Consider the following 11,992-nt stretch of genomic DNA (forward strand, 5'->3'; position numbering starts at 1 on the left):
GGTTTTCATCGATTTATGAAACCGTGACGAATGTGCACGAACGAGCCGATCGCGCGTGTGATCGCGAATTTGATTATCGATGACAGTTGGTTCGTCATATATATCGTTCGGTAAGGTTGGTAAGCATTGTCATAACGGTTCAGCTTGTGGCATTGTGCGCACGAAAGCAGTGCACAAACTGCTGGGTGCTGTATTAAAAATTGTGGTTTCTTTTCCCTGCAACAGTTAATAAGTGTGTTACCGGTGATTGATCGTAAGAAATTGCTATAGAGTGAAATGAATATGAAGTAATACGTTTTAATAAATTGTTGTTGAAGATGGAAGTGTGTAAATGTGTGGCCCAAATAAATTTAGAACTCAGGTAATATGTGATTGTTTTTAAAGAAGTGATCTTGTAATATATAATTTGAAGTTATCATCAATTCAAACTATAATAAGACTGTTTCACAACTACACTCTCGCTCGCAAGCATACTACACTTATGAGTACAGCGTTCAGTTCCGAATGAAGCCATAGGTAATAAATTAATGATTATGCTAATCGAACGATCAATTCATCGCTTAATCTGCTTGAGATAAGTTTTATCCGTTAATACTAACTCGCTCCATTGCGCAGGAAATATCCAAACCTGCTTCCATACATACTCGTTTCCTCTCAAACCTGCAGTCATAAACATAAAACAACTCCATGGAATAGATTAGATTAAACAGCAGTAATCCTTGCTTTCCACCGTACGCATCGAATAATGCGAGCTCGCATCGGAACGACCCTCTTTTCGGCATGAAAACTTTAACGCATACCACTCTCACTTTCGTTCGACATCGGCAGCATGTAATCTGCCTAAGCTCAACAAACGAGCCGTCACGATCAAACAGTGAAAAACTTCACCTGAAACACCTAGCCTTCGGGCCGGATTTTCGTATGAAAATGGTTGAAGAAACAAAACAAAAAAAAACAGAACTGGTATCGTGCCTGGTGCTGATCGGTCTATCGTAGCGATTGCTACCGTACGGCAAATCGTGTTGCATGTTGTACAACAAGATCATTTAGTCCGGTATGCTGGAGCGAGGGCTGGGCTGTCGGACAATCACGACAAGGCACACCGTGCATAGGATCCGGTGGCGCTAGAGCCGTCCCACCAAGAGGCTGCTGATCTCGCCAGCGGTTGATGTAAAATGTTGTGAAACTCGTGTACAACTGTGGCAAGAAGCTGAGCGGTAACATAAACAAATTGATTGGTCGTGTAGTGGATCCTTCTCTGCAGACTTTCATTCACCCTCAGATAAGGTTTTGAGAAGGTGAGAAGCAATAAGCATGAACGATTTGCGTCTATTACTACTGTATTCATCATCCAGTTGGTCACAAACGAAACTCTTGAGGAACCTCTTCGTTTTAGCCATCGCGAAGCTGTGCAATTACATGAGCAGGCTATCATGTTGGGAAGTAGTCAATGTCCTACTCGTCTCAATTTCGTTAATCATTTGTTCCCCGCTTATCGTATCGGTATCTGTCTATCATTTTCATACCAATCTTTCCGTGTCGGCACTTTCCACTGGGCCGGTGTTGAGTGTGCTGTCTGTAAGAGTTTCCAAAAAATGTTAATCCTCCCGAGCGATCTTTGGACTGATCCCCCAACACAGTGTTGCAACCACGTGTGCAACCGCATCGGGACGTTCCCCGCTACCTATGCTACTGAATATTTATATCACAAATCGGCTGCAACTAAATGTGAATGATCGCTTCGAATAAAAGGGATTACTCAGTGAGATTAATTCACCACCAGCGCTGCGCTAATTGGCGATGAAGTGAAGCTGCTTCCATAGTTCCGGATCGTTGCCGTTCGAGACTTTGGATGCATTTTTTCAACGAAACATTATCCACCTTCATCGCGATCCAATGGTGATATGGAGTGGTTTTGTTCATTTTGTGTGTGTTTAAATGCAACTATGAGGGCCCTTGTGATGCATTAATCAGGAGAAAGTACTGCACAGCGGTTTCCGTGTTGCAGTGTTGAAATATTTTGCCTTCACTGGAAGAAGCTATACGACGTAATCTGTTCTTGTCCATTTGGATCACAATGTGTGCAGAGCTCGTTTCTATATCTGGAAGTATTAAGTTATGTACTAGTAATTGGAGTTATAACTATTACTAACACTTCGACGATTAGATTTTAAGCAACAGGAAATAATGCTGAATATTTGCTGTCAGATTTTGATTTCTCGTCGACGATGTTGTTGTTGTGTCAGCTTATAGAGACTTCGAGTCTTTCGGCTGCATTCATCTCTATTCTCGTCGACGATCTCTGAGATGATCTCTATTAGATTTTTTGTACATTTTACTCTTTGCGTGAATAAATGGATGCAGTCCACGAGGGTTCACCGTACATTTTTGCCAGCATTCTTTATTGGACTAATGGGTGTTAATGAAAAACATGGCCCTTACCAATTGTGGATGATCATTTTGACAAAATTCGTTAAAAATACGACTAACAACTACGACTTTTCATTCAATATTCATCGCTGAATTTTTAAACACTCTAAAACACCACAAAGTATTATCAAAATGTTCATCATTCATCATAAATATAGAAAGTTTGTCACTGTATAAAAAAAAACAGTTCATTCTTTTTGTTTCAATAGTGTTTTTTTTTTATTGTACAATCTATGCTTGTTTCTACATCTTATGCAGTTAATATCACAATGCACTTATGCACTAGAATTGTTCAATATACGAGGTGTTTGATTTAACTAGTACAGATTCAAAGTTCTTCACAAGTATCAACTCTTTGTACAAACAAGCTCCAAACCGTTTCAGACTTTCAAAATGTTTTTGTGAGGCATTTGGATCTTATCGATATAAAGAGATAAACAAACTTCAAATAATTCTTTTTTGCAATGAGCTGACATACGGTGCTCTGTCATATAACCTTCGGCATGAGCAATTGCAACATCTCATAAATTCTATAATTCTATCAAAGGCTTCTCTTGCCTATTGCGAGAGGTTTCAAATGTAACAAAACATTATTTTTGTAGTTTTTGCATAGCAAAATATCATTGCTATTGTATACCTAAGCAACAGTGACTAAATTACTACATCAGTTTGCATTTGCGGCTACCGCGCGTCACCATCTCCATCGGTAAGCTTTTCGAGTAACGAACTGCTCGAAAAATGCCGTATGCAATCAAAGAGCACGCGAGTGTAGCCAAGACACCCACCACGAGCAGTACGTCCAGCATGAGATACTCAAACCACGACAGATGGCGCACGTGTAGCGATTTCGTTCCTCCATTGCGTGCCACATATTCGATCCACCAAACGGCACGCTCCATGGACGTTTGAGGCTGGTCGTTGAGCAGAGTGTGCAACTTGTTGACATTTTCTTGATACCTAAAACGATTGCATGAATCGTAAAATTCGTATTATTACATTGATGCTGAGGTTAAATGATAAAGGGATGGTAAATTACCTGCTGTTTGTTAGAACATCGCGCAGCTTATCCACAAAAGTCTGTGCCTCGTAATCGATGAGTGAGATGATGCCCGCTTCATATTTGACCATTTGGCGCAGATAATGGTCGTACGAGGTCGAGTAGCTAATGCCAACGACAGGTACTTTATGCTGGATGGCATCCTCCACATTTATCTGGCCGCCATCCGTGAGGAACGCTTTCACTTTTGGATGTCCTGTAAGTAAGAAATAAAAGAAATGTATTACTGTAGACCAAAAAGATTATTATAGTAAGAATATAATTCCTACAAAGCAATCGAATAACATTCAGTGCACATCAACCTCAAGAGTTATAGGTCTACCATTTTTAGTTTTCTTTAACTTTTAGTAACCCATAAGGGGTTTTGAGCCACAAAACAGTTGTGTGTAAATCGGTACCGCTACCAAATTACAAGGACGCTCAACATTATTAGTGCACAATATTATCCTAAAACTAGTTCCTAACATGCTTGCGTCCAACGATGCATTTGATAAAGCACAGTAAACAATAACAAACTAGTTGCAGAAATGTCTTCCGTTAACAAGCGCATCGTATGTAAATATTTTCGACCTTCATCGTTGCGTCCAAGCGCGCCTTGTTGTTGATGATGCGTGTTGTTTTTCTGTACCATATTCCACTGTAATTGCCAACCCTTATCCACCAGCCCGAGATACAGCGCGCTGTTGTTTGTCACTTGTCGGTTGCATTTCTCAATGAACCGCCAACGAAACACGTGCGTACGAGTGTGACTGGCGCTCTACTACGTTTCAGCACAAAACCCTCTTGCACTTACACAAACACAACCAGCACCGCCGCCGATGGGAACGGAACCATGAACCGCTGCAAAACAACAGGCTAATGGGCAACCGGCTGCCAAGCCCCCAAATGGGACAGCATTGGTTAAGCTGTGCGATTGAGTTCGTTGCGAAGTGTGATGGCATTGGGGTAGGGAGCACTCAACTTGGCCTGCCTAACCACGGGACCGGCCCCCACCAATTCCCCTTTTTAAGTGCTATCTAATCTTGTTTTTGTTTTGATTTGCTTCAAACATTCCTCGCTGCTACATGTGCGGATTCATGCTTCAACATTCGCGACCGTCCCGCGCCCATCCGCTGCCGGTCGCCGGTAATAGATACCGGGAAGTAATTAATATTCACAGCGGTGAAAACGGCATGTGAACCGTCTCGTGGTTGTTTTGAAACCATCAAACACACTTCTATCTGAAGCAGAAGGTGCGATAGTTCGTCTTATTTATATGAATCTTGCCAAAGAGGTGCTCCTTGAAGTATTCAAGAAAAGAAGCATGTTTTCAAGGTCCCTTTCTCTAGCTTTTAGCACGCCATAGAAATGGTGATTATACTGCGTATATTCTATTCATATAATATTATACATTTTTTGCACTTCAGAAGCTGGCCAGTTACCTTCACGCGAGTTTTAACGTTCGTGGCGCGGGAGCAAATCGGTTAATGAAGCGCATCAAATTAAAAAGTGGAACGGATGGCACAAAAACAATTGCAATGAAAAAAATAAGCAGAAAACTTACCCAGAACGGCCTCTTGAGGTAGGTGGTGCGATTGATAGGTGCGCCCGGTACTGTTGACCACTTCCATGACGTCGTCCAGCGCCCAAACACTTGCCAAATCTAGCTGTTCGAGTGCCTTAACAATCTTGTCGATGCGGGTCCGACCGGCAATTCCACCGAGCGAAGAGCCCAGATTGACGTACACAACCGGTTCGTCCGACTGGGACAGGAAAAGGTTAAGATCTTCCGGTAGCTCAGCTCCGACAGCCGGACGGCTTTGGTGAATGCCTCCAAGATATACGGTCGTCGGTCCAACTGGACGTACATTTCCAAGTTGTTGATACGCGTTGATCAGCAGCAAATCGGCCGTCTGTTCAATTTGGCGTAGATCGGAAATCTGATCACCGAAGTTGCTTTGTGCGATCAGGTTCTGAGCAGGAATCTCCTCAGTGTAGTAGTAGAATCTGCAAACAAACAAGTAAGATTGGGGTTAAAATATGGTTAAAATGTGTCTCAATCCTGTTGTACATGTTTCGTCCATAAAGCGCTTATCAGCAAAAAACTACCTCCTAGAGCGATAGCATAGCAGATGTGTTGTGGTTGGGCTAAAAACATACAAACATGGTATCAGCTACCGATTGATAAGTAATGTCAACACCGAAGTACGTCACAGAGGTTGTAATTGTTTTTAGCAAATCTACTGATGCGTAATTTCACGAATTATGCAATCTAATCTTCCAACATTAATTTTGCCCAAAAAAAAAAATATATCAAGGCCACTCGGTCACTGCTACAAATCCCACACCGATAACAGACACTCGAACCCGTCTGCTAGCAATTGAGCGCGAAAACTGTTATGTCCTCGATAATGCATTAGATATCTCATGCGTGAAGTTACGATTTTTATCAAGTAACGTATATCAACGCTGCATGTTGAAATGTGTCTAGTGGAAAAATCTCAGATCATTCTCAGTTCAATCACCGTGTGGAATTCTTCTTTCGATAAGAAGGGGTTTTTTTTCAGATTTTAGTGACTTTATTTTAAGAAGCACAAACATAATCCAAATGTTTTTAAATAGAAATGTTCAGCGAAAACAAACTACAATGTTAGCACATGGTTTGCTTCCTGCGTCACCGCTTCAGTAAATAGGCCGGGTGAGATGTAATCGTTTCGATTACTTAGCAGGAAGCTGGCAATATAATGTGTAAGCATTTGAAGATCATTGAACGTGCCTGATGTCTTTGGTGGAGAGGCGGCTCTCGTATTTCATCGAACCGCATAGAAACGGGCTGCACAATCGATAAGTGAAACTAGCACACGTTCAACAGGTCGTTTTGCCAGCGTTTGCAAGAATGGTTCGCCCTTAGCAACGTTCTAGAAACTGTGTGACGCGAATGAGCCTAGATACTGTGACCGGATACGTGTGTATCGTGTCCTCAAACTGCTATTTTAGTTCCGTCACGCAAGCATTCTGCTTTGCTCTAAAGCAAAAAAGTAGCCAAACATTAATACACGCTATGAGATATCAGCTATGAGACCAAACAGCCACTGCATTTGTTTTGTCATTTCATATTCTAACTCCTATGTGAAACGTAAACAAAAGTGCTTGTGTTTTTTTTCTTCTCAAATTCCCTTAATCACTTTTACTTTCCATGGTTGCGACGGCAGCACGTCGAGTCACTGCACCGACTGACTTGCACATTTGTGCACGGTTTGTGCCCGAGCACATTGCTCATTGGAAGCCGGTTTGACCTGCGGGCGAGGCATGTGTGTGACTGCCGAGAGAGGTTGCCCGTCACATGGTGGAAACCAGCGGCAGAATTGCTCAATTATAATTGCCTCCAGCTGTACCGTGTCAGGGTTGAATAATTCATACAACACACGTCGTTAATTGTGGAGTTTGTTGGGCAAAAAAAAAAATAAAAGATAACTTAACAAGGGAGCGTTGCGCGGCTGCAAATTACTGCAGCCCTTCGTAATCAGCTGTTTTGCGAAGAGAGGAATGGTGTCATCCTAAAGCTAGTCCTACACTTACCTGTACCACACGGTGAACAGTACACTCGAGATACGCTGCAGCAGGCTCAGATCCTCGCTGAAGGGCATAAAAATGCTAGGATAGCCGATCGGATGGTTTGGATTGCCGAGCGCTTCGTGCGCATTGATGAAGGCACCCCCGTTGGCGATGCCCACTAGCGGCGCACGGAAGTGTTCCGCAAATGCATTCATCAGCGTTACACCGGACCACTCCACCATGACGACGTCAAAGTGGTTACATTGCACGGCATCACAAGTCCCTGGGCTGGCCGACTTGATCAGCTTCTGCATGGCGGGATGCTGCAGTTCTTCGGCCGAGATCGTACGCATGACATCGAATATGTTTCGCAGCATGTCACGCCCATCCAGCCCGTCCCGACCAAGCTGTTCCAAGACCGGTAGCTGATAGGCGAAACTAAGATCGATCTGCACTATCCGTTCAAGTGATACATTGGTGCGATCCGTCGCATCGATGGGATCCGTTGTTACCAGCACCAGCTCATGACCTCGGTTCGCGAGCTCTTCGATCAGCGGCCGGTAGACTAGTTGATGTTGTTTCAAAGGCACCGGGAAGATTGCCAGTATTTTGGCCGCTTCAATAAACCGCAGCGTCGCGATGATGGCTACGACCAGCACGAGTGTGTTGGTGGCCATTGCTGCTGCCTGTGCAGGGGTGTTCTATTTTCGCGTTGAGGCAAAACCCGCTACCAACTGTCGCCAAGTATTTTTGGGGGTTTTGTGATGTGAAGATGTGTTACAACAGTTTTCCACTGTCCCACGATCGGTGTCTTTCTTAGTTCGTGTCTTTTTTGGCACAAACGACCAATTTACGGTAGAACACTGTACGTACCACTGGTCACTGGTGAAGATGTCGAATCAATTGGAATTTGTGTCCGTTTGACCCGGTTGGCTAACAATTTGGATGGTCTCGTTTGTGGTGTGTGCTGAACATGTGATCAGACAAATTGACACGCAGCAAACCAAACACACTGGAGCAAATTGCATTCAATCAAGCGCACAATCGAGCTCAAACGACGGGTCCCCGTCGCTTCCACTACAACTGAGATGGAATAATTCACACCACCCAAATGGTCGCGCCCGTCGACAATTGAACGGCCGTTCGTTTCGTTTTAAGTAATCCGTTTTAAAGAAAGAAACACTTCCTTCCGCAGCACTGAGTCACAATTTCCCGGTTCGTAAGTATACCTTAAGGTCCTCGTTGTGTTTCACTCGCTGGCCGGCAAGTAAATTTTGTGATTAAATGGAAGAACCACCCTTAGGGTTAGTGACTGATACAAACTGAAAAGATGGAAAAGAAAAGAAGGAAAGAATCATGTAACAACAAAGCATAAAAAATACTTGCTAATTAGCAATAGTCGGACGTGCAGTTCTGACCGTGATACTGCGATGGACCGAACCGTTATGAAACATGCTCCAGCCACATGACAAAGGTTGCATGTGTGCCATGCATGACGCACGGAGGGTATTTTAGTAGAACCATGGTTTGCTAATTGATGATACGTTTCTTTTCCTTTGTTTGGGCTTGGGGAAGCAGAGCTCTGGTGGTTTAGAAAAACTAACATTTAAGACAATCGTAGAGTCAACATCTTTGATTTTCTGTTACGCAACTATTTTTTTACGTTTTACATTTGAACAGTAAACCGAGCAGTACCGTCTTTTAAAGTTATTTTGTTACTAAGATTAATTTGACGATTATGTAACAAAACGTTTGAGTTGTTAAAAACATAATAAAAATACTTGTTTCATAAATACCACTACATCCTTCTTCAGCGGAGCATACAATATTCTTGAACAATGCACACACAACTTTAAACTCATAACATCATAATAACTCCCCGTGGGTGATGTAGGACCAGAATTATGTGCCATTTGTTTTCCTAACGCGCATTCGCTTTGTTTGCGTTGTCGACAGGCAATGAACAGGGCAACATATTAGTGCCATGTGCTGCGTTGGTCGTTGTTTCCAACGCTTGGCAGACGTTGGTGCGGTACGTCCGGCGTGAATCATACCCAGTCCCATGCCCCACGAGCATGCCGTAAAACATCGTCTACCACATACGTCCATTGCACCACAGTTCTTTTCCCCACTGCTTCCACAGAGGGAATGGAATGGTTTCGCCTATCAAACCACCACACGCGTGGTTTGTTGGCTATCTTCTTTGTGTTCCGTTTGGGTGGGTTTGTTACGGAAAGAGTGGTAAAAATAATATAACCAAGGCATGAACCTGAAAAGTGATCATTTCCGTACCAGCCATGCTTCCATTTCCATCCGTCCAACGCACGCACACACCAATCGCTTAATTTATTCATTTCACCAAACAACAGGTTAATCCGAAACTTCGAAAAGAAATGCGCTAAATTCATTTAAATTCGTGTGCCCCACACTCAAGGGTTGATAACGATTACGCTTTCCGGATTTGTTTTGAAATTCGTAATCCCCATCCGTTGAGGCTGTTGATCGTGCCAGTACCGAACGGCTGGCTAAGGATGGGTTGGGTTTGCCTGCACAAAGACGCCACTATCGTGACAATGGTCTGATACCACCTTGGACAAATGAAACCGTTGCTTCGCGATCGTACCTTGCTTCAATTCCTCTACCGATCTCGTCTTTCGCTGCATTAATTATAATCAGCTGCTGTTGCGATGCGTGTACACGCGCTGCACCGTGTGAAGAAAGAGCGTTTCTCGACGCGTATGCTTTGTACGATCGGAGCGGGTCAGCTGTCTCACGCATACACACCAAGGACAGCAGCAATAGTGTTGTCCACTCTTGGCACCTAAGCAAAACACTACTTCCACCGTTAGTTGCCTACAATTAACCGCACGGAATCGATCCTCATTCGGTGACGCGACACTTTTTTACAAACTTTTTTGTATCCCTTTGTAAAAATATTACCACAACTAATGTTTTGCGACGTTTGGCACTATGTGTTACTATTCAAAGGCACATAAACTTTGTAATATATTGTTACCGAACTATTAGCGCGTTATCTTCAAAGACATGCCTTCCGGAAGGCACGAGATCCACGACGTTCACTGCTTGAGTTGTGCAGCTAAATTGAGCACCTCCGAGACTCAGCAGCGAATGTGAATATGGTTGGGAATGGATGGCAGTTGAGCATGTGTTAGTGTGCGCCAGAGTTGAACAACCGATATTTAAAAAAATGATAAAAAACCGAACACTAATGCATGGTTTATTTAAGTTGAAACCCCATTAGTATTGTATTTAAAATAATATATTTTATGGATACAAAAGGTTTGGTAAATATTAAAATTAGATTCAATTTGATAATTTCTAAATACTTATTTCACAAGTGTCATTGATTTTTATATACGTAATTTAAACGTAATAACAATTCCATGTTTAGTTGAGTAAAGCCAACGTTTATTTGCAAAGCCCCTGACTTCAACAGCGCGTATAGAGCCGTGTTTGATGTGTAGTTGTAAAAAAAACTATACAGTATACCATCGATACGCTCTGTGGAGGTTACTCACGATTCAACAGTTGTGCAAACATGAAATGGTACAGAGCAAGAAATGGTTTCTAGATTTTAATTGAGTACAAAAAGAGAGGAAGGTTTTTACGTTCAATAAAGTCGATATCCTAATATTTCCTTGGATTTAAGGACAATTATAATATATGTTTTATTTAAACAATGCTCTCATTTTTTTTACAAATATTAGTTGTTTTTATCCGTGGTTCGATCTGAAATCAAAACTGGTGTGTGCTGGTAAGGAAATACAAATGAAAAATAGTCGTTTTATTCTACTTCAACATCTATTTGGTTTCGTTTATTCAACTAAAAGTAGTTAACCAAAAACATACTACCTTGTAAAAAAATATTATACCACAATCTTCTAATTTTAGTAGAAACATTCTTAAAGAATATTCTAGCTTTAGTAGAATCCTTGCACGTATTGTCCATTGGTGCTTTAGCTGGGAACATTCGAAGCATGAAACAGGCGGTGTTTTAATTATGCATATACCGATTACGTTAAACGTGCATGATCGATATAGTGGTGTAGCCAATGTATGTTTAAGGGGTTTATATTTATTTGGTAAATTAAAATTCTAAAATAACACATATTCTATATTTTCTTCTGTAACAAATATTTACCATCTATAGAACGGCCGCTTTTTGGCAATGGTTCCTAAATCGAAATAAAAATCGTATATCAACTGCAGATATTCTAACGCGAGAATGCATTTGGTGACAACACAAATGCATTTGTGTAGTGTTTTTTGTTTGTTGCATTCTTAAGTTTGCTTCCACAAAAATTTCAAAATTTCGCCGAAAAACAAGACCTGTCCATGCTCGACGGACTGGGATTCTTGGTTTGCAATGAACTCACGGCACTCAGTTCACGCTACGCATGGCACCGGTTGGCCTACACGCGTAAAACACACGCTCACTTGCTTATCGTACCGTTGCGTAGCTACGGAACACGAATATAGCGCGTTTTATGCTTGGAGGGCAGTTTATGCTGCTCTCGAGATCAGGCAAGACTACAGAGCATGCGTTGCATTGGTTCGCACTCAACATGTGTTTCGTTTGGGGTTTTACTGGTGCACCCACCCAAGGGCTCTGGGTGTCAACCGGTTGTTTGTAAACAAACACCATCAGCATCATCGTCGTCATCATCACCGTCATCATCATCGTGATCATAGGCAGTGGGACATAGATTTGTTTTATTTTTAGCACGCTCTAGTCTTGCATGAGAAAGCGAGTGCAGCGATGGGCGCGTGCTGGGCATTGCGCAACTTGTTGATTTGGACAGTTTGGAAGCTAACGCCAACGCCAACGGGGAGAATGTCCATAAATGGGAACGAATGGATGTGGTTTACACAAACACATGAGTTTCAAGTCTCCGTCCTATTACCCGTTGCGTAAGCATTGGCCCGTTCCCTAGTGAGCTGTCACAAATA

General features: G+C 42.4%; 1 protein-coding gene across 1 annotated transcript; it reads right to left on the reverse strand.

Annotated features, from left to right (window-relative positions):
- Positions 1-3,089: 3,089 nt before the first annotated feature.
- On the reverse strand, positions 3,090-7,698 carry LOC128709168 (UDP-glucosyltransferase 2-like). The gene is made up of 4 exons (XM_053804153.1): positions 7,046-7,698; positions 5,031-5,473; positions 3,467-3,683; positions 3,090-3,387 (listed from the first exon to the last, which is right to left on the reverse strand). The coding sequence occupies exons 1-4, from the start codon at positions 7,696-7,698 to the stop codon at positions 3,090-3,092; spliced, it is 1,611 nt and encodes a 536-aa protein (XP_053660128.1).
- Positions 7,699-11,992: the final 4,294 nt, after the last annotated feature.

This window comes from Anopheles marshallii, chromosome 2 (genome assembly GCF_943734725.1).
Source record: "Anopheles marshallii chromosome 2, idAnoMarsDA_429_01, whole genome shotgun sequence".
In the NCBI taxonomy this organism is placed as follows: Eukaryota; Metazoa; Arthropoda; class Insecta; order Diptera; family Culicidae; genus Anopheles; species Anopheles marshallii.

What these genes read in the sequence shown, in the direction of transcription:
- LOC128709168 (XM_053804153.1), bottom strand. Translation starts at nt 7,698, where the DNA reads ATGGCCACCAACACACTCGTGCTGGTCGTAGCCATCATCGCGACGCTG. An exon ending in CTGTTCACCGTGTGGTACAG is followed by an intron (nt 5,474 to 7,045) that starts GTAAGTGTAGGA and finishes GTTTGTTTGCAG; the next exon opens with ATTCTACTACTACACTGAGG. An exon ending in ACCTCAAGAGGCCGTTCTGG is followed by an intron (nt 3,684 to 5,030) that starts GTAAGTTTTCTG and finishes TCTTACTTACAG; the next exon opens with GACATCCAAAAGTGAAAGCG.